Consider the following 25,369-nt stretch of genomic DNA (forward strand, 5'->3'; position numbering starts at 1 on the left):
TATTTGCAAATTATCTTTATCATTTTTAAAGTAGTACAGTTCTCAGTCTTCATACCAAGATTTACATGAATCATATTTACATTGATGAATTAAACATTTAATTTAATCATCAGGAACTATTAATTATACAAACTTTTTGAATACAATAGCTATCTACTTGTCTATGGTTCTGAAAAACATTTAGTCAGTTTTTTTATTCATTCAATTTGAACATGAAACAATAATTCGAAATTACTATGTTTTAGTTAAAAATACAACATAATTGTTTAGTTTTAAGAGACATTAATTTTTGCAAAGCGCACCTTCACTTATTACCAGTTTTCACACACAATTTCCAATATGTCTAAATTAGAAGGATATATAAAATTTAAATACATAGTTACAATATCACCCAGTCATTGTTTTTAAAAGAAACAGTTGTTCAACAGCTTATTGTCAAACCTTCACGCATTGCTTTAAGCCAAACTCTATGAAAGTAAAAAGTCTTTTAAACACTTTGGTAGTGGTAATGCCTTTATAGAACCATTATTCACATACTGCAGGATCGCATCTCGGCACACACTTTGCAGTGTTTTCACTGAAATAAATAAATAAATAATATTTTAATGGTCATGAAAAAATAACTTGCATGAATTGGACTACTTTCTCTAAGAACTGTGAAGATATGAGTTAAAATTATGAATTCAATTACTTTGTAAATATAAAAAAAGTTAAATATTGACCAAAGAGTTTATAATAGTAACAAAATAAGACAGGAGACTCACCTCCATAGAGCTGTACTATCTTGACTTGTTTTGTAGTGCCATAGACATCTACTACAGCATGCAGTGGCCCCCTTGTGTATGGGATAGCCTTAGTGCAAGGCCCCTGGTCCTCACCATTTATAATAAAATGCATCTCTGCTAAATCCGGTTCATCTTTGCTCACTTTGGCACATGGTACAAACATAACACCTATGCGACTGCCAGCGTCCATCGGTAATATGCCCTGAGGGGTGCCATTGTGTGACAGTGTTTGTGGCCTAAGGACCATTTTAGACACATAGCCGCGCGGTGTCTTCACTACATGTCCGTCACCGAGTACCGACACGCGCGGTTCATTCTCCCGCCGCCCACTGGCTACTTGATTCACAAGCTCTACAAGAACATTGTTCTGAGATTTTGAAATAGGAAAGATCCATGACATACCAGTGTTAGCAAGATCAGGCAGGGCGTACTGTGGCAATCCTTTATCGCCTAGTGCAGCCGTCTGAGGATCGAGCAATGTTAGTCCTAATCGCATATGACCACTCCAACCTCGTTCAGTTTTCTCGATTTCTACCAGAAATATTTCCCCTGGCAGCAGAGGCTTCTCGCTAAAAGTTAAGCCATGAGCAAAACTAGCTTTTCTGTATGCAACAGTATTATCCTCAAACAAAATAATATTTGATCCGTGATAATGGTGAAATCTCGACAACATATTCACAAACACATTTGCACTTCACAATATGATTATTAGGAACACTACTTTATAACATTAATTTTACACTTCAGTAACTGTAACAGTATTTTCTATGAACAACAGAACAGTAAATATTAAACAAAACCGAACAAATGACCGACATACATCCGTCGCTGTTCGATAGAGGAGGCGGAATTTGTTGGTTGACAGTCAACTCAATGATGACAGACAGCTATTTATGACATGACAGTTTGACATGTCATGCCTAAAAAAATAATTAAAAACGTCTAAATCTCTGAGCGAAATCTAATATCCAAATGTTAAATATAGAAAGATTCACAATTCTTAACTTCTTAAACTAGTGAATATACAACAACGAAATCGATTTTTTAACCTATTTCTTGGATTCGTGTTATCTGTGTCATAAAAACTAAAAAAAATCAAAATGTCACTTTCCGGTAAAGTAGTCACGCGGGTTTTTCAATTAAATTTTCGGAATAACATCCTAAATACTAGGGCAAGAGCATGTTCAGTCCTTTCGAAACAACCCTTACACCAGAATAATCATTTTTTTAAACACAAATTGCTAAACATCAACCAATACTTGGGTGCCGAGATGTCAACAAAGCAACCAAAAAGGTAAGCGTTTAGTTGTTGCACCCTGCCAATAAACCATAATATAGGTAGCTTGCTTGAGATAGCTTTAACTTTTATTAAAGAAGTAGCTTTAGAATTAGCATTTCATTTACTTTTTAAGTTGAATGACATTATTACGAATTTCTATAAATATTTCTCAATTTTTATACATAAATTCGGCAGGGAGGAATTGAGATTTCAGAGATTTGTAGCTCGTGAGCGATGAAACTAAACGTTAAGGTAAATTAAAATTGTGCCGCGTCAAGTAGGATTACCTTAGCAAATAGTTTTCGTGTACAAAGGCATTATTCACGTACTATTCCGTTCCAACAATTTGCTATTCGCAGTTTCCGTAACAGCTCTAATTCCTTAGTAAAGGTAAAGTTCTAATATTGTTATTCACTATAACCTATATTCTTAGCACCTACATTAAAGGTGTACTTTATTTTGATACATTTCTTTCTTTTGTAACAAGAGTTCAATTAGTTGTTGAACACTTTTAACACTACATGGTAGGTCTATAGCTATGGCACTTCTGCCCATGTTTTACTACCAAATATAACGAATAAACATCAGTTTTTTTTATCATATTATCAACATTTTGCTGGCTCAGCAATAGACATTAAAAATTATAGTAATTTATCTTGATAAGCTATCTATAAGTAATTGACACAGCTCTCCAGTGAATATACAAATAAAGCATATATTACAATAGGTACAATTAATTCCATCAGTAGTCATAATTTTTGTTTTATGCAATGCAAACAAAACAATACAATGTTTGAACTAGGTAGGTACTCTTAATTTAAACAAAAGACATAATACATACACTATGTCTTTTGTTTCATCACAAATGATTTAACCCATTTGCTAGAATTAATGAAGCTAATATGTCATAGTTGTAATTGGACGTAGTTATGCAGAAACGTTCCAACCCACAAGTCACCCGAAATTGAGTTATTGTGATTGAACAGCCTAAAATTTAGCATATGGTTATCTAAACTCAATATAATTCAACAATAAAACCTCTAGTACCTTTACTAGTTAGAATAAAAAAGAAAACAACTGAAACGCGTAAATGCTTATATCTCAAATTCAAGTTTAATTTGAGATATAAGCATTTACGCGTACAGTGGGTTGGAACGTTTCTGCATAACTACGTCCAATTTATTTTAACAGCATTTATGAAAATGCACAATACCCGGCGTTTCTCGCTTAAATGCCACTTAGGTCTGCCTGTAGTCTTAAAAAGCCACCAAAGTACCACATCACTTGAATCTAAAATAATGAGGAAACTTTTAATTACTGTGCAATTTCTCAATTTTCCAATACCAGGCCAAAATCACTGAAACTTTCACAAAGCAGCCTAAATTACATGTATTGGTACTGTATATTGTTACTGGTATTACATTATGTAATAGTGATATTCCCTGTACCTGGGAGGTCACATAAAGCTGTTATTTACTGTTACTTGGTAGCAGTTTTTGTGAGAATTCCTTATCTATTTTTTTCATCTTCCTTGACATAAAATCGTTGCAAGTCTACAAACAGCCTTAGAAGATCACTGGCAAGATACAAAAACTTTACAAAAGAGTTTCGCTTCTAGGTGAAAAAAGAATTGACAATGTCAACAAGGACATTTTCTAATGTTATGACGGTTCTTTCAAGAAAAGTTGTGTTAAAAATATAGTAAAAGTTTTATTTTAAATAAGAACAATGTTGGCGGATGAGGAGGTCTGTTCACAAAGCTTGAAAAGTCGTGTTTCAGTACTTGTGTGCTCGTATGTATTTATTTATTTTCTTCATCATCCTCTGAGCCCTATTCCCAATATATGTTGGGGTCGGCTTATTTGTTTATTTTCTTATAAGTCCAAATTTTGTTTCATAAAAATTTGGGTACCATCCTTCTATCCAATGTTTAGTGCAGCAAAGCTTCTCGCTTCGTGTGCGGATCTCCTTATTCGCAGGTAGCGAGTGGACGAAATTATGAGCTCTCAAAATAAATATTACTGTTCCATTCAAATGTCTCTTGCTATGCTTTAAATTTGTTAAGGAGCGGAGCCTCCTGGCGCAGGCGTGTGCGTTCGCGCAGCGGAATGTTGTTGAATTTAAAGATTTTAATTATGCAGATAATTAGTGTAAGACGTCCTATAATTGTGTATGGTAAATAAAAATTTGTGTATGCAGCCATTGTGGAGAAATTCACCAAAAACAGATTCCGCTGGGCGAACGTTGGCGAACGTTGTCCTGGCGGAACTTTTTTTAATCCATAGACTTTAGAAGAAAAGAGATGTGTCCGAAAATTAGTGTGTATTTGTGTATAATTGATTATGTATGAATGAAATCAGTGCATGCATAAACTTCGGAGAAATTCAAGTTTCCGCTACGCGAACGTTTGGCCATTAGCTAGTTTTCATATAAAGCGCTTACATAGAGAGCTGTAGATTTTTACATACGTTATTTGAATTTGTTTATATTTGTTTAAAAAACAGATTTAGAAAAAGTCGTAGGGTTTAAAAGATAAAAATATAAACGTAAAATACACTTATTAGGTCTTAGTTCTTAAAGTATGCAGTTTGGGGTCTAGATTTTCACGTTTACACAAACCTTGTAAGTGTCTCCAACATGTTGCCAAGTATCAATGATGTTCCGTTAGTAATTAAAAAGTTATAGGATATTTTACCATGAATAGATCACTGTTTACAAAGCAGTCGAATATCACGACGTTCTAATGGAATTGCATGGTAAAATGTATGCCAATAATTAGTTTAATCATTCAACTATTCACTTGCAAAATTTCATGTCATTAAATTCAGTAATTAAAGAAAGACAATTATAATACTGACGGAGCATCGAAAACCTACATAATCCGACCAAGTTCGGATAGCTACAAAAAAGCGGCCGTGCCATATGTCTAAGAAACGTTCTTAACTTGGAAGGTTAGTATATTTATTAATATGGTACAGTTGCGTACACAAGCTTTAGGCAAAAATAAAACAATTGCATTTCTTGAATGAAAAATATTTTTTTAATAATAACGCCACTATCTACGACATTTTAGTTAAAATACGTAACGTTTATTAACGTTATTTTTAATCACGTAGTTAAGTAATTTATGTAAGTAATAACGATAAAAATATTTTTGTACACGGATATTTAAATAGAGAAGTACTTGTTAATTGAAGATTTATTTTTATCGTAGATAGTGGCATTATTATTAAAAAAATACTTTTCAATCAAGAAATACAATTGTTTTATTTTTTCCTAACGCTTGTGTACGCAACTGTACCATATTAATAAATACTAACCTACCAAGTTAAGAACGTTGCTTAGACATATGTCACGGCCGCTTTTTTGTAGCTATCCGAACTTGGTCGGATTATGTAGGGTTTCGATGCTCCGTCAGTATTATAATTGTCTTTCTTTAATTACTGAATTTAATGACATGAAATTTTGCAAGTGAATAGTTGAATGATTAAACTAATTATTGGCATACATTTTACCATGCAATTCCTTTAGAACGTCGTGATATTCGACTGCTTTGTAAACAGTGATCTATTCATGGTAAAATATCCTATAACTTTTTAATTACTAACGGAACATCATTGATACTTGGCAACATGTTGGAGACACTTAAAAGGTTTGTGTAAACGTGAAAATCTAGACCCCAAACTGCATACTTTAAGAACTAAGACCTAATAAGTGTATTTTACGTTTATATTTTTATCTTTTAAACCCTAAGACTTTTTCTAAATCTGTTTTTTAAACAAATATAAACAAATTCAAAACAACGTATGTAAAAATCTACAGCTCTCTATGTAAGCGCTTTATATGAAAACTAGCTAATGGCCAAACGTTCGCGTAGCGGAAACTTGAATTTCTCCGAAGTTTATGCATGCACTGATTTCATTCATACATAATCAATTATACACAAATACACACTAATTTTCGGACACATCTCTTTTCTTCTAAAGTCTATGGATTAAAAAAAGTTCCGCCAGGACAACGTTCGCCAACGTTCGCCCAGCGGAATCTGTTTTTGGTGAATTTCTCCACAATGGCTGCATACACAAATTTTTATTTACCATACACAATTATAGGACGTCTTACACTAATTATCTGCATAATTAAAATCTTTAAATTCAACAACATTCCGCTGCGCGAACGCACACGGCGCAGGCATATTTACCTGCTTCAAAGGAGAGTCCAGCAACTAATTATAAGATGTTAAAGAAATAAAGATTTTTGTATTTTTTTTTTGTATTCAGAAGAAACTTCTGTTTGCCCAGTTTTAAAAAAAGCCGTGAGATTACTTCTTCCAAATTCAAAGATTTCTAAAGAGTTTGTTTTTTTGGAAGTGTCACAGTGTTTGATAGCCAATTTATCTACTAAGGCTATAGCCTACTTTTTATCCCTTTGCGCGGAGGAGTTTCCCTGACGCTGGAGAAACCGCTCGCGGAATCTAGTATTCATATAATTTAAGCTAATTTCTGATTAAAATAACGGAGCTTATCAAGCATCTAACTAAAGAAAATAACCCTAGACGCATGCGCCGTATTTCGCCCACCCGCTATTCACGAAGGCTCACTTTCTAATCTTTACAATCTAGTTCAGTTAAGGCTATCCAATATTGATGATTTTGTGTCAATCGCGTTTGTACCGTAGACGCGAGTGGACGTGTAAACAATGGCTAAAATAATATGTGCTTTACTATCATGTTTCGTTATTGTTCTGTGTTTTAGTCAAACCAGAGCTATGGGTGCCTTGAGTCCACTTGATCCTTCTTCGTATTCGAGACCTGGTGAGTTTTTAAATCTTTTTAAATTAAGAACAAATACGTTATGATAATCGAATTAATTGAAGTGGGAACGTAGATTGTGTTATTAATGAGAACTTTGTCAGAGAAATTGAAATAATAGGTACATACTTTCTGTTAAAGCATTATTTGAATGATAAAATAATGTTTGACTGACGGTCATCTGTGTGATAACCTTTTTTGATCCACAATAAACAAACGTCTCTTTATTATTTGTTTAATAATTAGGAATACATAATAACGAAAACATTTTTTTTTTTTTTCTATAAACCTTACCTTCAATATTTGGTGATAACTGCTAAAGAGATCTAATAAAAATCCTAAACTTGTTACAGAAAAGGCGATTATAAGGCACATATCATTGAGTCTAAACGTTGACTTTGAGAAGCATGTGCTCAGCGGTCAAGCAAAGTTGGACTTCGATGTCTTGACTGATATCAACGATTTGGTAAATTTAAAGACCTGTATCCTATACCTAATATAATTTAGCGACATTACTGGCTTCGGCGTATCGGAAATTATTCCGCGCATCCGGATAAAATACCATTATGGCTTTCTTCGATATATGGGCTAAGTAAACCTGAAGAATCTTTCAAGACGCAAGATTAAGCATAGCATAGGTATCAGAATATTTAGATTTAGATCACAAGAAGCTTGATATCGTTCAATAAAACCGTTTAGTATTGTACACACTACTGTAAGTGTGTACAATACTAAACGGTTTTATTTCTTTAAAATCATAATTCACGCATCACATCAACGGGATAACCGATATATGTAGTAGATGTTTTAGTATCAGTTTAGATAATAGTTAACAGCTACAAGTATTGATATGTCAGTCAATTCTTAAAAGGCAGATCGAGCAAGATTATGGAAATATTATTTTCTGCCTAAACTAGTAGAATTGCCTAATCAAAATAAACTTTTATCTCGTAACAGTCAACGTAAAGTATGATATTTCGATACTATCTCGCCCGCGGTTTCACTCGCTCCTCAAGGGAACTCCTACCTGTAAATGGTAAATGGTAAAAAGTAGCCTATATTTTTTATCAGTTTGATACCTACTTCCAAGTTTCATCAACATCCATCCAATAGATTTTGCCACAATACGAATAATATAAGCAAAAACACAAGGTAGTTTACGTATTCAGTTGTCGAGTTCCCTCGACCTTCTCTAGTCTCCATCATCAGGTCAGCTCCAAACGTTCACTGTTGCAAAGGTTTCATAAATACGAATAATATAAGCCCAAACACGGGGTAGTTAAGATGTGCCGTTTAGGAGTTCCCTCGATCCTCTGTCGTCTCCATCATCAGATCTGCCCTAAACCAGGCCTCTGTCACTCGACGTACTTGCGCGCGATAAATGCCTACCGCTCGCTGGGTTACCGGTAGCCCCACGCGGCTCAGGGCTTTCAATAGTCACACGCGCCGCGCGCGTTCCAATATTTATTATTTTTATTTGGAGGCCTGTTGTTTTTTATTAGGTTTTTTAAGCTACCTAACAAACTGACAGATTATTTTGAGTTGTGTTAGTTAATATGCGACTATTGTAAGATTTAGAAACATTTTATATTTATGAACTTATCTAGTAATTCTATTTTTTTTACATAAATTCATACTTATCTACTTTATGATTTTAACAACAGAGATCATTAGGTACTTATTTTACTTTAGATACCTACTTAGTTATATGAACTGTATTGTGAGGTTTGTAGCTCAAAACACATCTCGAGTGTAAGTAGGTATAGTTCTGGTCCAACTTAATGAAGACTCGGAACATTACGCGTGTCGCTACGCAGAAACCAATTTTAGGTATGTATCAACACTCGACGGAGTTGTACCATATGGGGTATGGCACATGTGCTCGAAAAATAGTTGGAAACCGCCTTTGATTTTGACGAAAGCTTTACTTAAGTACTTACCTATGCTTACGTATTAGGTAATATTTAGTAATATGTACCCATACTCCATTTTAGTAGGCAATACAATAGTTACCTAACTATATAAAGAAAAATATTTTTAAAAAATGCTATCTATACATATAATAAATCTGTAAAAAAACTGTGTCTGTACATTGAATATATTAAAAAAATAATAATTGGGTGGGGTTTAGAAACAGTAATGGAGCACAAATCCAAAAAAAAAATTCTGTCTGTATGTCTGTATGTCTGTATGTCTGTTTGTTTGTACACGCTAATCTTCCGAACTACTGAACGGATTTCAATGATTTTTTCTTTGTTGTATTAGTATTAAGCCTGGTCAACATATAGGCTATAATTTATCTTCGAAACTTGAAGACCTGATGCAGAACTCCAACAGACCAATAAAACTATAAGAGATACAAATATGGTGCCGTGGCAAAAATTGTTTCATTTGATGAGCATTTTCAGCTGAGATAATAAATTTTAAGATCTGGAACACCTGATGTGGAACCCCAAGAGCCCAGCTTCTCTGTACCATATACAGATATGACGTTTTAGCAAAAGTTGTTCAATTTGATAAGCACTTTCTATTGACTTATACAAATTGAAGATCTAAAACATCTGATGTGGAACTCCAGGGCCCAGCCAGACTATAGCATATAGAGATAGAGGTATGACGTTTTAGCAAAAGTTGTTCAATCTGATAAGCACTCTCTGTTGACTTATAAAAATTGAAGATGTAAAACACCTGATGTGGAACTCCAGGAGCCCTGCTAGACTATATGAAGCATATGAAGATATGACGTTTTAGCAAAAGTGGTTCAATCTGATAAGCACTCTCTATTGACGCATTTTTCTTTTCTCTCTCACACAAACAAATAATAACGAAGATACAACAACGCTTGATTTTCGGGTTAAGTCACTGCTTATAGTTCGGCCATTCAGAGAATGCGTTCCTGACACGTCGCGATTGAACTGACGACGTAACTTTGCAATGGCGTTGCAGTTACGATAAAAATATTTTTGCTGGTTGTTTACCGTTTTAACAATTGAGGAGCATTAAAACAACATTATTATATCAATAATCAATGAATGTTATAATTTTGTGCCAAACTGAGTGTCAAATAACTTGGTAAACAATATTTTTCTAAATCTATACTGCGCTATTACAAGGTTATGTCAGCGGTTTATATTTTGTAGTGCTGTGCTAAAAATAACAGGCAAGTATCGTAATCTGTTCTTATACAGTTATAATATAAAATAATACGTTTTGATTTTCTTTTTAAGAATTGGAAAATAATGGACTATAAGACTTAATTATAACTTTTATGAAATATAAAAATAAAACTATGACCAAACCGCATTTTTATACTTAGATTAAAAATGGTAACCCCAAATGGCGTTATGGGCCGCCATTTTGTGACGCTAAAACAGTCGTCCGTTGTCGTTTCGTGCGCATAGACCACGTTTTTCAAGTGTTTTCGATCTGTTTTTATTTGATTACCCGGCTTTTGTTAGACCGAGATATCAGGATTGATTCTGTTATTGATAATAATATAATTATACATGTAGGCGAAGATGATGATGAAGACACCACCTCCTCAAGCAAATCGGAGTCTGATTAATATTCTGTTCGCACATTCAATTCAATGTACTTGTAACAAAGAATAAATAAAACAATTTTATTATATGAATATTACCTTTTTTTGGTTTCCACTTAAATAACTAAAATATAAAACAAATGATTCCGCCAATTTAAAACGAAAATAATCTTAAAATAATGCGGCGGTTCATTTTGAAGGAACGGTAACGAACTCAGTGTTATGTTGTGCCCATCACTAGTCGTGACTAACTGATAGGTGTCAGGAACGCATTCTCTGAACGGCCGAAGTATAGTACAAATTTTACATACCTAGACGTGGCGTCACGAGCCCCCACTCTCTAACTTTGTTGCATTATATCTCATTATTATTTTGTATGTCTCTTCCAGACCTCGGGACTACAGAGTTCCGAATTTTTGGGAGGCAAACGTGGGGCCGAAGCCAACACGCTGAAGTCCTTTTGAGACAACTTTAATGAAATGGTGACACAAAACCGACGATTATCCCTTTACACACTATAGAAATGAATCCAAGGACAATCCCCGGTGGACGTCGTTAAAAAAAAGACAATCCCCGGTTCTGTGCTAAACTATTGCTAACTATGGAGGAAAACTACTTGGGCTATTGTGATGGGATGTTAGTGGATGACAATGTATTAGGTACATGTAAAAACGGCAGGTGGAGACTCGCCACCTCACTTACTGGGCCCCCGGGAACCAGTCACTGAATAGTAACAAGAGGGCAACAGAGACATGAGCGGCTGAAGGGTGAGAATACCTCGGCGGACTTTAAACGCAGATTACGCGCTCCCTGTGCTTACCATGAGGCACCTATCCTCCGAGCAGGGCTACTAATCCTGCTTTAGCGACTCCACTCTGGACGGCCAAGCCAAGCCAGAGGCGTGAGACCTACCCCCGTCATGGTTCACTCCGACCGGCCGGAGATGGGGGACAGTATACACTCCCTGGAGAACTCAGTATAAATAGCCCCGCGGGGTCGCTACTCCCCGTCATCAGCCTCAGATGTCCTGCGGTGCCTATATCTCATTATTATTGTCGTTATTATCTCAAGAGCCTTTGTCTCAATTATGTTAGGGTCGACTTCCAGTCACGATGCAACTGAGTACCAGTGTTTTACAAGGAGCGACTGCCTATCTGACCTCCACAACCCGGTTACCCGCTCAACCCAGACTAGGTAAGACTAACCAGGTAAGACTTACTGGCTTCTGACTACCCATAACGACTGCCAAGAATGGAATGTTCAATGACAGTCGGAACCTTATATATTAGTTATTTGGAGGGGATGTTAAACTGTTTAACATCCCCTCCAAATAACGGTCGTTGGTATCCAAAATATACGTAAAAAGTACATACGAACTTAGAAAAGTTGCATTGGCAGGCACTTGCCAGACCTGGAATTAAAGACGCACGCTCATACTTAAGAGATTGGTTCTCTACCCACTAAACCACCACGAATTCCACTAAGTCACCACGACTTTGTCATCTATTTAATGTTTTTTTACGTAATATTTTTGCCACACACAACTTAAATGCGGACTAGAATCACTACTTTTATCCCTATGTTCACGTCTATTGCGACTATTCAGATCTTTGATTTTGCTGACCCCGTAGTCGCTGGCATAACGGACAGGATCCGCGTACGAAGTCGCGGGCAGAAGCTAGTCTTAAAATAAGCGTAACTTTGTTTTTCTACTTAAATATTAATGTTATTGTAAGAAGCAACCCTAAGCACGGCCACGGCACGGTTGCGGTCACTGAACTGTGCGCTATCGCATTGGAATAACAATCAAGCGCTCGAGCTTTTAAGGTTCATTTTATAACGCAGCTAGGAATTTGTAGGTAGTTGGGGAACTTGTAGGTGCTTATAACAGTAGGTATGGACTTTTTTGTATGGAGTGATTTATCTGTTACGTAGTAACTATTATATAATCTGTGCCTAAACCTCCATAGTATTGTAGTCTCATCAGATATACACATAAATATAAAGTTTTTACCCCATGCTCGCCTACAATTTTCAAGAGATGCCCTCGATTTCTCAGGGTTTCCAGCATCAGATCCTGATCTGATGACGATGGGACAAAATGACAAGCATACCCTTTCAAATAAAAAAATAATTTTTGAAATCGGTCCAGGCGTCTTTGAGAAATCGAGTAACAAACATAAAAAAAAATAACAGCCAAATTGAGAACCTCCTCCTTTTTTTGAAGTCGGTTGAAAAGGAGGAACAAACATACGAATTCGCGTTTATAAGATATAAAGAATTAATTGTTAATAAGATTTGGAGATTTATACCGCGTTATTTTACCTAATAAATGACATTGTAAAATCCCAAGTTAGTTCTATTTCTCCATAACTTAGCGAGTCTAGACCATAGGTTTACTTTACCGTAAAATTAGATAAACATATTATATTTCAGATCCTAGACGCCAGCAACCTTAAGATCGAGTCAATAGAGTCTGAAGATGGCTCGCCACTACAGTACAAACTGGGTGAAAATATACCCAACATGGGTTCCAAGCTCACTATACTGTTAGGCAAGCAACAGGCTGCAGGGGAAAAGTAAGTTTACATTTTATTATTTGTTCTGATTTTTACTTGTTATGTTAACAGTCGCTGTTTATTAAAAGTATTTCATAGGTATTCTCTCTCTTCGATCTCACACACACACAAATAAATACGCTATGTACCTAATGGAATCTACGGTAACTTATTTTACCGCATCTTCCAAGGATCATAGCGTCCACAAAATTGGCAGCTATATGTAGTTCCGATGACAATATAATGATATGGCACTCTGGTCGAACTGATCTGATGATGGAGCCGGAAGATATGAACTGCAATTGTATAATGGAATATTGTACCATAGCCTATTTGTACTTGTTAGAAAGTCTTGTAACGATTTTTGCGTGCATTTATAGAAGCTATTTTTCATTTTTTTTTTTCTTTTAATTGTTAATAATTATTCTTAGTAATTTATAACCGTGACAGATGGATGGAACAAATTAAGCTTATATTAATTTCTGTTTTAATATCATGCGCAAATCAATTAATATTTTCTAATTTACTGCGCGTGCGACTGTGACAGTCGTACGTACCTATTATTGCGTACCAATGGAGACCGTAGATGTAAAAAGTAAATGGGCTGTTTAACACCGAAATATTTTTCTCTAATGGGTCCGGTTGTCCCTGAGGTCCAATAGCTCTTTAAAAAAAAACATAGAATAACACATAAATTTACAATAATAAAGTATGAAATATTTATTGGTAAGGTAGCTGGAGTTCTAGTTCTTATTTCGCTTCCAATAGGTGTCCAAGCACATTATTATGTAAAAGTTATTTATCAGGATCATCTTATAATATAATTCAGACAAAGCACTTTACGTACAGCCCCTTCACTTAAAGACCCTCAGTAACCTATTATAATTTTCTTTGGAAAGAAAAGATGGTACCGCCTGTCGAAGCAAATTATCGACGGAAGAATGCCAATACTGCAATACCGTTTGCAAAAATGTTTGTGACAAATGTTCTTCCGGCCAAGAACCTTCACAAATGTACAAGTATAAAGGGACGAATGTCGAAAGTTCTGAAGGAACTACTAATACTAGTGAGACTACTTCGGGTGATGAGACTACTGCTACGATGTCCAGTGGGCCTAGTGCAATGACCCCTTCCAGTTTGGGAGGTAGATGCTGTGGAACGAGCGAGTCCGTCTATGATGAATATAGGTTAGCAGAGCCGGTAAAGACTGGACGCTCTGTGGATATGAAAAAACATGATTTTCAAAGGGAAATAGTGGTATTCTTGAAACTGTGTCCGCGCTTACTCGGTTTTTTTTATAAGAATGCATCTTCTCTAGTTGTGATTACATGTGCATTATAAGTTAACATTTTTGATTTCACAAAATTCTGTTAAATATAAGAACTAAGAACTCCAGTCTTTACCTTCGTCAATTAGTAGTTCAGAAACGTATTGATAGGTGTAGGTAGTGTATTCTAGTTTAATTAGACCTCATATTACAGATTATATTATATAGTAGGTATTTAGTAAAGGTACAAAAACGTTTTCTTTGTTAAGTTATGGATATTGTTTATAAGTTATATTTCTTTCTTCCAGATTATCTGTTACGATTAAGTACAGCACGCATCCGCAAGCCTCCGCCTTGCAATGGCTGGACCCGGAGCAAACGTCGGGCAAGAAGCACCCCTACTTATTCAGTCAATGTCAGGTTAGTTCCAACATTTAATATAGTGGTATAAAAAGAAGGCATTTAGCATCATGTCATAGAACTGTCAATTACTAACGTGAGATTTAATCTATGGGCCAATGTAGCCTGAAATAAACGTATTTTGACTTGATTTCTCACACGCATTACATATTTCTGGATCAGAATAATGTAGGACGGAAGCGAAAGCCGTAACATATTATATTGTATCATATTTATTTACTAACCAGATGAAGCTTAGTCGGCCATCCAAATGCCATCTGGCCTTCTTATCTAATAATGGAGGGGAATAACAATTTTTATACAAATCGGTGCATAAATATCAACAGATCTACAGTCATAACTTGTTATGCGGTGTGACTATAGGTCATAAATAAACAATTGATACTTAACTTTGTATCTTTATTGTAACCAGACACACTGCATTAAATAACGCAATGGTTAGACTTTCATAAATAAATAATCTTATTTAACGTTTGACCCTGATTTTATATTGACCGGACACATGAAAAAACTATAAAAGCCAATGGAATAAAAAATGCCTAAATGGAATATATTGTAAACAGACTATTGAGTTGATTTTTTTAGTAGTAGTATCAAGTAAGTTAGCCTACTCTGGTAACTGGCACTTAAAAAAAATCTATAAAGAAAAGTCACATAAAACTGAGATCATCCCAGATTTCAATCACAGGAACTTCAGTACAATAGCCGATTTTCACCAACTCTTAACACTACTGCTATTTTTCCCCAAGGTCCAAGTTCACGGACACCATAAACGTTAGTCCTTAAAATAACAATTTGACTTAAAACGGACGTTTCAAGTTTAAAACTTTGTGGTTCGCTTAACATGGGCCTTAAACATGTAACTGATTTTAATATTTTTCTTGCACAGCCAATCCACGCCCGCTCAATCCTCCCGTGCCAAGACACCCCGGCCGTCAAGTTCACGTACGACGCCGAAGTGACCGCTCCCGAAGAGTTCACTGTCCTAATGAGTGCGTTACGCGCTGGAGTCAAAAACAACAAGACCACGTTCCGACAGCCGATGCCGTTGCCGTCGTATTTAGTGGCTTTAGCTGTGGGTGTGTTGGAGTCTAGGACTTTGGGACCTAGGTGAGTTCAAGTGCCCATTTCCAGCCTAGTTTGATTAAATGATTTCATTTCGGTTTTAATGTATCATGAAAATGAAGGGGATAGAAAAGAGGCAGGGTGAGCTGTCCTTCATTTCTTATTATCATCGAGATTGGTGTATTTTGCATATAATTAAATTATTTTAATCGATAAGATTCTATTTATTAATCTGTAGAGCCCATTTTGGCGAAAAAAAAAAAACATTCCGAAATAGTGGATGGACACATTTTTCCATAGAGTTTAATTTACAACATCATCCCGGTTGGTAACGTCACTTGTGCATTCATTGTAGATCAATGGTATGGTCAGAGAAGGAAGAGATTGAGCGCAGTGCGTGGGAGTTCGCGGAGACGGAGAAGTATCTCCAAGCTGCTGAGAAACTCTGCGGGAAATACGAGTGGACTCAGTATGATCTGCTGGTGTTGCCACCCTCCTTCCCTTATGGGGGCATGGAGAACCCCTGCCTAACTTTCGTCACTCCAACGCTATTGGTAAGTGAGGAAATATTAGAGGAAACATTTTAAAGAAGTAAAATTTGAAAATGTTAAAATAAAGTCATAGTAAGATGGAATACAAAAAAGTCGTGGTGGCCTAGTGGGTAAAAGAACCAACCTCTCGAGTATGAGGGCGTGGGTTCGATTCCAGGTCAGGCAAGTACCAATGCAACTTTTCTAAGTTTGTATGTACTTTCTAAGTATATCTAAGTATATCTTAGACACCAATGGCTGATATAAAGGTGAAGGAAAACATCTTGATGAAACCTGGACTATAAAGTCTGTAATCACCAACCCGCATTGAGCAAGCGTGGTGATTAATGCTCAATCCTTCTCCGTGTGAGAGGAGGCCTGTGCCCAGCAGTGGGACGATAAAAAGGCTGTAACAGTAAGATGGAATACCTTGGAAAGGGATGAGAATATGACATATAATTTTATTATGTTTCAATTCTGGTCTAAATAGAGTTCAATATTTATATCGACATCGATTCTTTTACTTACACTCTCTTTGCTATTAAGTATCAAAGCACTTGTGTTGCGCCTTGGCATGATACGATAGTGTAATTCATATTTAAACAATAAATCGCGTAATAGGATTAAAAATCAATGTTCCGATTAGATTCCACTTTGATAAGATCAAATACATTGTTTCATATGCATTGATGCATCATGGACTTGTAATCAAAAAACCTTAACGCAAATTTTTGCTATGCCTTGTACACATAATACGAGGCTTGCATGTATTGAATGAGATCACAGATATCGAAACAGAGACCGAATTGCAAAACCGCTTATAAGTCTAAAGCAAAAAAATAAAAATAAACTTGCTTGCATACTAATAATATACAATATTTTTAACACCATTTACTTATTAGTTAATATTCATTATGGCTACAATATACACTTGAAAAAACTAAGGAGACATTATTATTTCTATCTCTAGGCTGGTGACAGGAGCCAAGCCGATGTCATAGTCCACGAAATAATGCACAGTTGGACTGGAAACTTGGTGACGAACAGGAACTTCGAGCACTTCTGGCTGAACGAAGGGTTTACTGTATTCTTGGAGAGGAAGGTCGGAGCCTCTCTCATTAATGATACAGCTGAAGCCAAGAGGAGCAGAGACTTCCATAGCTTGTTGGGCCTTCAAGAGCTGAATGAAGCGGTGAGTTTTAATTAGTTTTTGAATTACATGCTTTTAAATACTCTTCTATAAATTTTTGACTGTATACCAGTCTTGCTTGCTTTTAAACAATTCTTTTTTTCACTTTATTCATGATCATTAGATTTTTTTGTCGCCTTTTGTATCTTTGTTTGCGAAATGTGTTTGTACAATAAAATAATAGGTATTGGTAACATTGTTGCACAGATAGTATATAATACTGTTGTTAGTAATTAGCCCAATTCTTAGTTAGATGATCTTGCCTTTTTTATTATAATTCATTTTATATCTGGGTGGATCTCTTTAAACTAACCCCTTCAATCTATTAACAAACAAATTTTGGTTACTTTATTCCAAATATATTGACATGCAAACGCGAAAATTCCAGATCGAAGTCTTCGGCAGTTCTAGCCCTTTCACCCATCTCGTGGTAGACTTAAACGGGATCCACCCAGACGACGCCTTCTCCCGCGTACCTTACGAAAAGGGGTCCCTCTTTCTACGCTACTTAGAAGACACGGCAGGAGGTCCCGGTAAGTTTCTGAACTAATACTTCTGTTCTAGATCAATGATGAGTTGGGTCCTACGAATCCGTTGACAAGGCTGGTCGTAGACTTGAATGGAGTACACCCTGATGACGCGTTTTCGACAGTTCCTTATGAGAAGGGGTCTTTGTTCTTGATTTATTTGGAGAGACTGGCTGGTGGGCCTGGTGAGTTTAATGTCTTCGTGTATGTGTAAAGGGCACAGAAAATTCGATATTTTTAGTAGAATGAGAATTTGTTTTAACACTAAAATGAAGAAAAACATGAATTGACACAAGTTTTAACACTGCAAGATAAATGGAACATTTTAATACTTACTTTTACCCAACTCTACACTGAAAAATCATTAACTGGATAGTCTTATTAAACTTTTCAACATAAATATCATTTGTCATGTTATCACTTTTAATTCATTTTTTCCCCTCAACAGAAGTGTTCGACGATTTCCTCCGGTCTTACCTGGCGAAGTTCAGCAAGAAATCCCTGGACACCGATCAGTTTAAGGCTTATTTGCTGGATTATTTCAAGGACAATGAAGCTTTGAAGAAGGTGGACTGGGAAACTTGGCTATACAAGAGCGGTATGCCGCCTATAATTCCAGAGTAAGTGAAAATATTCGTTAATTTTAGTACTTACAAAGGGGGGAAATTTATGGAAAAGAGTGGACTGTAAACCTATTTTCGAATTCATTATTTTAATGAATGCGTTATCTTTATTGGAATAGGAAAATAGACAACATTATTTTGCGTGCGTCACAACTATTAGGCTAGAAACATAAATATTTCAATGGAAATGAGTTTTAATTTCCTTGACGGAAAAGTGGAAAAACCGCAAACATATGTCATTACATTTAATAGCGTACATAATTAATTAAAATCCCTATAAATATCCTAAAAATGTCCTATCACATTTAAATTATTCAAGTTTAGAACCAGTAACACTACACCACACCGCTATTTTGTTACCCAATCAAAAAAAAAATATAAAACCTTATTTCTCATTTCTCAGCTACGATACAACAATGACGAAAGCAATATCCGCTCTTGTCGTGAAGATTGATGATCTGAATTCGACAATAACCAGCGATGATGTGGCGACTTTCACTCCTCATCAAATGATACATATGCTGCAACAGTTGATTGATAGACCGGCACTACCCTTGGACAGGCTCGCGGCTATAGGCAAGGAGTACAAGATTAGCGGGAATAAGAACACTGAGATTTTGTATAGGTGAGTTTGTGTGTTGAGATAATAAAGTTCAAGAGACCAATCCTTGATCTATCTATACTAATATTATAAAGAGGAAAACTTTGTTTGTTTGTTTGGTTGTAATGGATAAACTCAAAAACTACTGGACCGATTTTAAATATTCTTTCACCATTAGAAAGCTATATTATCTGCGAGTAAGTAGGCTATATTTTATCCCGGTGCGGGCAGGAGCGAGCTCCCACGGGACGCGGGTGAAACCGCGAGAAAACGGCTAGTACCTAAATATATAGAAAGAGTTTTGTGAACTTTCGTTAATTTGACGTTCGAAAAGTGCAATTTTATCAGCTTGTTTGATTTTTTATTTAATTTTCAACCAAATAATTTTAGATTGCAACCTGTAATTAGGAAGAACCAGTTTTTACAAGAAGTATCATTTTAAGTTTTCCCATAATCAGGGCTGTCATCTAAATTAACATATCATTCATGAAAATATTTTTGTGTCATTTCCAGGTGGTTGAGATTGTGCGTGAGAAGCAGAGACGAGACCAAGATAAATGATGTATTTAACTTCGTGAACAGCCAGGGCCGCATGAAGTACGTGCGACCTCTTTACCGGGACCTCTATGCCTGGGAGGATGTCCGCGAACAAGCCATAGAGAACTTCCTCAAGAATGAAAAATACATGATGCATGTTTCTGCCTACACCTTAAGAAAGGATCTCCATCTCGACGAAAAGACTACAGAATAGTATTTTTTACACATTTAAAATGTAAGATAGTGTAACTATAATTTTATGCCATAATATTGATTTGAATAAATAAATATTATTTTATGATGGTTTATGATAGTTTTATTTTAGCTTTGTTATAATAGGTAACATGAACGATGAAAGAAATCAAGTTGTCTCGAGGGAAAATCCTCATCGTGAACCTTGTACTCTTCGAACATAGTTTACTGTAGCAGAATGCCCGATATGGTTAAAACTGCTATTGCGATTCAATTTATATTCAATTTTGACATTCTTAGGGTGCGTCCACATCTGGCGAATGCGCCGCGAATGCGCAGCACGCGAGCCGATCGCGAGCTGTCCGCGAGCTGCGCGCGTGCATTTTTGTTCGTGCGCCGCTTCTGCGCCGCCCGCGCGCAGCTCGCGCGCGACCTAAGCGCCGCATGCGAGCGGCGCGCAGGCGGCGCGCGACGTCTGCCATCTTCGATAGTACTGAGCCAATATACGGAACTGTAAGGGCGAGAACTGATTGCGCGCAGATCGCGCGCACTATACGAGCCTTGCGTGAGTTGCGCTAAAGAGGCGCACCGAACTATTGCAGTGACTGCACACGCGCAGCTCGCGGACAGCTCGCGATCGGCTCGCGTGCTGCGCATTCGCGGCGCATTCGCCAGATGTGGACGCACCCTTAGGAGAGTCGGGCCCCTGAAAGTGGACCAACAAAACGTGTGTGTGCGACACTCGACAGTACCGCACATTGGTGTTGTCTTGCCTTTAGAGACGCTGTCAAGTTTACAGTGCAGTCTCACGTTACGTTACCTATGCAACGCTGCAGCGACGAGCTCTGGTTAGTCTCAATATCAATTATTATTGCCCATTTTGAATCTTGATCGTTGAGCGGGATAGTCCAATAATAATTCACGTATTGAAATAATACAGAACGAATCAAAACCTGTCAAAAAAGAACTTGACATAATGAAATCTGACAGTGACATAAAAATATAACCTATAATTTAAAAATCTAGCTAATAGATTTTTCTCAAAATTTTAATATAGATCCCTTATAAAAACCATGTCTGTTGCTAAAAGAGTGCAGGTAATATTAATAGACATTATTTACAGGCAAATTTCCCTTATTCCACCCCAATATCACTTACTATTTCTGATAATTCATTATCATAACAGAAAATAACCTCACAAAAACAACATTATTTTCAGCAATGGGCAACTTTTGCTCGTACCTGGCACATCTTTGACTGCAAATGGCAGGACCCGTACGACTCCGCTAACGTTATAAAGAAATATTTGATGGGTTTACATAAACCTATCTATCACCCTATGAACGACTGTGGGGATGTAGTAGTGTGTATCAACAGTCGGGACATTGCTTTGAGAGGCGACGAGTGGCGTAAGAGAGCCTATTTCCATCACACTGGGTACCCTGGAGGAGCTTCATGGACTTTAGCGTGGGAGCTACATAATAAGGATCCTACGATGGTCAGTAACTGTTTCATACTTTATCTTTACTTTACATTTTTGTTATATTATGATCACTATAAAATGATTTTCGTTTTGTATCACAAACTGATTATAAACTATTATTTACCTATTTAAAATTGATAATTCATATTCAGGGATAGCATCTAGTCTCACTCGATGCGACTGGGTTGCTGTTTTACATAGATTGATTACCTATTTGACCTCAGCGACTCAATTATCTAGGCAACTTGTTATCCGTTACTGACTTGTTGTCCCTTTTCGCTATCGACTACCCATAATAACTGGCAAAGGTGGTACAATTCGGAGCCAGGAACCACAATATAACATGATTTTCGAAAGATGGAGGAAGTTCTTATAACATAGATGGTCAACCATATCAGCCCATAATCTGTTCAACTTTTCCACCCATGCAGGAGCTACTTAACTCCTCACAATCTCCACAAAATTATTAATTTAAAACTTCACGTTTCATTTCAGATTGTCAAAAAAGCAGTATACAGAGCAATGAAAGGCAACCTCCAAAGGCGCCACACTATGGAGAGACTATTCATATACCCTGGAGAAAAAGTGCCTGAAGATATTTTACAAAACGTGACCAATCAGATCCGTCAGTTACGTCTCGTACCCACCAGGCTTGATCATATTCCAGAGGAGATCACCAAAACCTATCCTAAAGTCATGGACTACCCAGAAGATTATGTACTGAAATAAATTATGTAGTTTTTATGTAAATATAAGTAGATAAGTTTAGATTGTTAATACATTTGTGAAAATGAATATTTGTTGTTTTAATTTTTATCACTGAATTAATTTGTTTGTTCTTCCAACTTTTGTTGAAAACAAAAACAATAATTAGTAAAGGATAATAAACAAAGGGCCGAATACTGAAAAACCACTCGATTTTAAAGACTGCTCAAATAGAATTCTATCTCTGCTATTGACTACTGCTACTATTGATATTTTTCGTCCTCACCAACGACGGAAGTTCTAGATACCGTATCTTACATGTGATTAATTAAATACTTAATTAAAAATTACAATTTTATAACACGCTTATGAAGTCTCCCGTTTTTAAGCGCCATGAGAATAAACGGGATAAAAATCATACCTATATCTCATCTTAAGATGTGCTTAATTCACGTACATTGAGGCTATATTTTGGATTAAAATCAATTGAGTATTAACGAGCTTATCAAGTCAATTAATTACGTTCTTATTTATACGTTTGTAAGATTATATTAATTAATCGACGGTTTATCTTAGCAACAGCCACATCATCGGATTTACCAAGGATTGGTAATACTGGTAAACAAGGTGACGATATTGCTTATATTGAAATTACTAGCTGGCAGGTGCCAACACGTGCCTAGTTAGCCATATTTAAAAAAAAAAAACTCCAGTTTACCGTCATTTACACCTTACACATTTACATCTCGTCATTTACACCTTGAGCTTTACATAGTTTATGTAAGTCTATAATAGAGATACTGTATGCGTGTATCAATGGCTCTCATAAGAAACAATCGCAATGTCTATATGATATGATGGTAACATCTCTCTGATCTTTTTTTTTATGTGGGTACTTTGAAGATAGGGGAAAAGGAAATTATTTAAGAGACAGAGATAGACAGGCACAATTTGTCAGATGTTACTTGTGTTTTTATTCTGAAATTGAATCCTGATAAAAATAATTGTTTTATAAAATCATAAAATTTTAATATATTTATGAGATTGTGTACAGCGAGAAATAAAAAACATGGTGTAAAAATTATTGGTACATTTTAGAAGTTAAGGTTTTCCAACTGAGTATTGGTAAATTAACGGAGCATGGGGTTGTCGTAGACCTTGCCGGGGTACCTCACGGGGGCGAAGTCGACTACTCTGACCGCATCGTTGGCAACAGACTCCTCGGCGGCAGGGGCAACATCGAAGATGTCCTCGGCAACCTCGACAACTTTTACGGCTTCAGGGATGATTTCCTCAGCAAGAGGGGCGGCTACCTCCTCAGCAGCATTCTCGGCAAAGTCAACGAAGTTGACGGGTTCGGGGATAATTTCCTCGGCAAGAGGAGCAGCAACTTCTTCTTCAGCGACGTCAGCGTTCTCGGCGACGTCGACAAAGTTGACGGGCTCAGGGACGATCTCCTCAGCAGCGGGGGCAGCGACCTCCTCCTCGGCGGCGTCGGACAATTCAACGTATTCGATGACGTGTACGACACTGACTTCTTCGGGAATCTCAGCGAAAGGGGCGACCTCCTCAGCAGCGTTCTCGGAGAAATCAACGAAGTTGACGGGTTCGGGGATGATCTCCTCGACAAGAGGGGCAGCAACCTCCTCTTGGGCGACGTCAGAGTTTTCGGCGACTTCAACAAAGTTAACAGGTTCGGGGATGATCTCCTCAGCAGCAGGGGCAGCGACCTCCTCCTCAGCAACGTTCTCAGAGAAGTCTACGAAGTTGACGGGTTCGGGAGCGATTTCCTCGGCAAGAGGGGCAGCAACTTCTTCTTCAGCGACGTCAGCGTTTTCAGCGAAGTCTACGAAGTTGACGGGCTCGGGGATGATCTCCTCAGCGGCGGGGGCAGCAACCTCCTCAGCGACATCAGCGTTTTCAGCGAAATCGACGAAGTTCACGGCTTCAGGGGCGATGTCTTCAACAGCGTTTTCGGCCATGGAGTCGAAAACACCTTGGGCGTCAGCCAGTTTAAGAGCCTCGACCACCTCATTGGGAATGTAGAGAGGCATGAAAGAGACGGGCTCAACCATGGGCACGTAGGCCTCTGCCTCCACAGCGGGCAGAGGAGCCTCGGGCAAGACGACGGGCTTGACCAGTGGGCTGGCCACGGCCACGGCGGCGAGAGCTAGTACCAGTAGCAGCTTCATTTTTCTAAAAACAGAAAACTATATTTTTAAACCCAGCACCTGCCAACGTCATTGTTTTTCATTCAGATTACGGAAAAGCTTAGCGCGAGTTCTTGAAACCAAATCTTATCTATATCCAAATAGGGCAATTGTTTTGTAATTTATTTATTTCGATAGGTACTAGATTATGGGGCTCCTCGATATTATTTGTTCTGAAAACTATGAAAAAGCTGTAACAAAACTTCGAATATAAGAAAATCGTGAAAGACATGATGCTAAGAAGAAGAAATACATTACATAATCACTAGCATTTAGAAAACAAAGTTGCCTCGTTGAGCATCGATAAAACTTTTTGGAAATACCCAAATCAACACATTACGTCTTATCACTCACGCGAAAAAAATATATCACGAGGGAATATTTTTTTAAAAGCGCATATTCTTACTCACCTGTTTATTTAGTTGTTCAACAAATAAACTGCCTCTAATTACAATAACTTTATTATATATCTAGTTGGGCTTATCCTAATCTTCCGATAAGGACATTTATCAGGTGAATCTGATTAGTCCACGTGTTCTGATTTTTTTAATTTGAGTATTATTCGTACCTACTTAGTGACTAAACTAAGTTGTTATTAATTAGTCAGACGGTTGATAAATCATTGTTGAATAGTGTTGTTTTTTTATCGAGCATCGTACCATCCCTCGAGGAAAATCCAGTCGAATAGGATCTTTTGGTTGTGAAATAAGACCTCATTTAGGAATTTACAAACCAATCTATCTATGTCAATGATACCGTATTATATTTAAACTTAGGCTCTTCTTAGGCCTTGTTCTTGCGCTGTGATACGCAACCCCTTTTTAGTTCTTCGTTGTCACAAGCTAAAAATGTCCACTGGTGGCCATAGACCTCTTGCAAACTGGGGGAAAGTCTGATGGACACTCAGGCATCACATTACGTTGTCTGTTATTCTTTACCAATGCGTCTTCCCAAATAATGTTCGCTCTGAAAAAGAGTGACTCATAAACATTTTCACCAATATTCTTCAATGTTTTTTTCATCATTACCATAAAGGTTTTACTTGTT

The 25,369-nt window shown here is 36.9% G+C and overlaps 4 protein-coding genes across 6 annotated transcripts; 2 read left to right on the top strand and 2 right to left on the bottom strand.

Moving 5' to 3' along the window:
- Positions 1–1,659, bottom strand: LOC124638165 (neuralized-like protein 2). Its single transcript, XM_047175052.1, has 2 exons — positions 765–1,659; positions 1–577 (listed from the first exon to the last, which is right to left on the bottom strand). The coding sequence occupies exons 1-2, from the start codon at positions 1,456–1,458 to the stop codon at positions 468–470; spliced, it is 804 nt and encodes a 267-aa protein (XP_047031008.1). The 5' UTR covers positions 1,459–1,659; the 3' UTR covers positions 1–467.
- Positions 1,660–1,870: 211 nt separating this feature from the next.
- LOC124638164 (leukotriene A-4 hydrolase) lies at positions 1,871–20,038 on the top strand. 3 transcript variants are annotated; one of them, XM_047175048.1, is made up of 12 exons: positions 1,871–2,079; positions 6,819–6,877; positions 7,228–7,340; positions 12,852–12,994; positions 14,549–14,660; positions 15,550–15,770; positions 16,081–16,279; positions 17,226–17,447; positions 18,009–18,156; positions 18,420–18,591; positions 18,998–19,219; positions 19,709–20,038. In XM_047175048.1, the coding sequence occupies exons 1-12, from the start codon at positions 1,886–1,888 to the stop codon at positions 19,944–19,946; spliced, it is 2,043 nt and encodes a 680-aa protein (XP_047031004.1). In that variant the 5' UTR covers positions 1,871–1,885; the 3' UTR covers positions 19,947–20,038. The 3 variants fall into 3 exon arrangements, with proteins under 3 accessions (XP_047031004.1, XP_047031005.1, XP_047031006.1); XM_047175049.1 differs by lacking the exon at positions 18,009–18,156 and adding an exon at positions 17,833–17,977 and having other exon boundaries at positions 1,878–2,079; XM_047175050.1 differs by lacking the exon at positions 1,871–2,079 and adding an exon at positions 2,300–2,454.
- An 844-nt stretch (positions 20,039–20,882) lies between these two features.
- LOC124638156 (39S ribosomal protein L13, mitochondrial) lies at positions 20,883–22,202 on the top strand. Its single transcript, XM_047175040.1, has 3 exons — positions 20,883–21,021; positions 21,144–21,422; positions 21,903–22,202. Exons 1-3 carry the CDS (start codon positions 20,998–21,000, stop codon positions 22,134–22,136), a joined length of 537 nt encoding a protein of 178 aa, XP_047030996.1. The 5' UTR covers positions 20,883–20,997; the 3' UTR covers positions 22,137–22,202.
- Positions 22,203–23,187: 985 nt separating this feature from the next.
- Positions 23,188–24,867, bottom strand: LOC124638155 (cardiomyopathy-associated protein 5-like). The gene is made up of 2 exons (XM_047175038.1): positions 24,733–24,867; positions 23,188–24,308 (listed from the first exon to the last, which is right to left on the bottom strand). Exon 2 carries the CDS (start codon positions 24,302–24,304, stop codon positions 23,243–23,245), a length of 1,062 nt encoding a protein of 353 aa, XP_047030994.1. The 5' UTR covers positions 24,305–24,308; positions 24,733–24,867; the 3' UTR covers positions 23,188–23,242.
- Between the last annotated feature and the right edge of the window lie 502 nt (positions 24,868–25,369).

This window comes from Helicoverpa zea, chromosome 17, assembly GCF_022581195.2.
Source record: "Helicoverpa zea isolate HzStark_Cry1AcR chromosome 17, ilHelZeax1.1, whole genome shotgun sequence".
Lineage (NCBI taxonomy): Eukaryota > Metazoa > Arthropoda > Insecta > Lepidoptera > Noctuidae > Helicoverpa > Helicoverpa zea.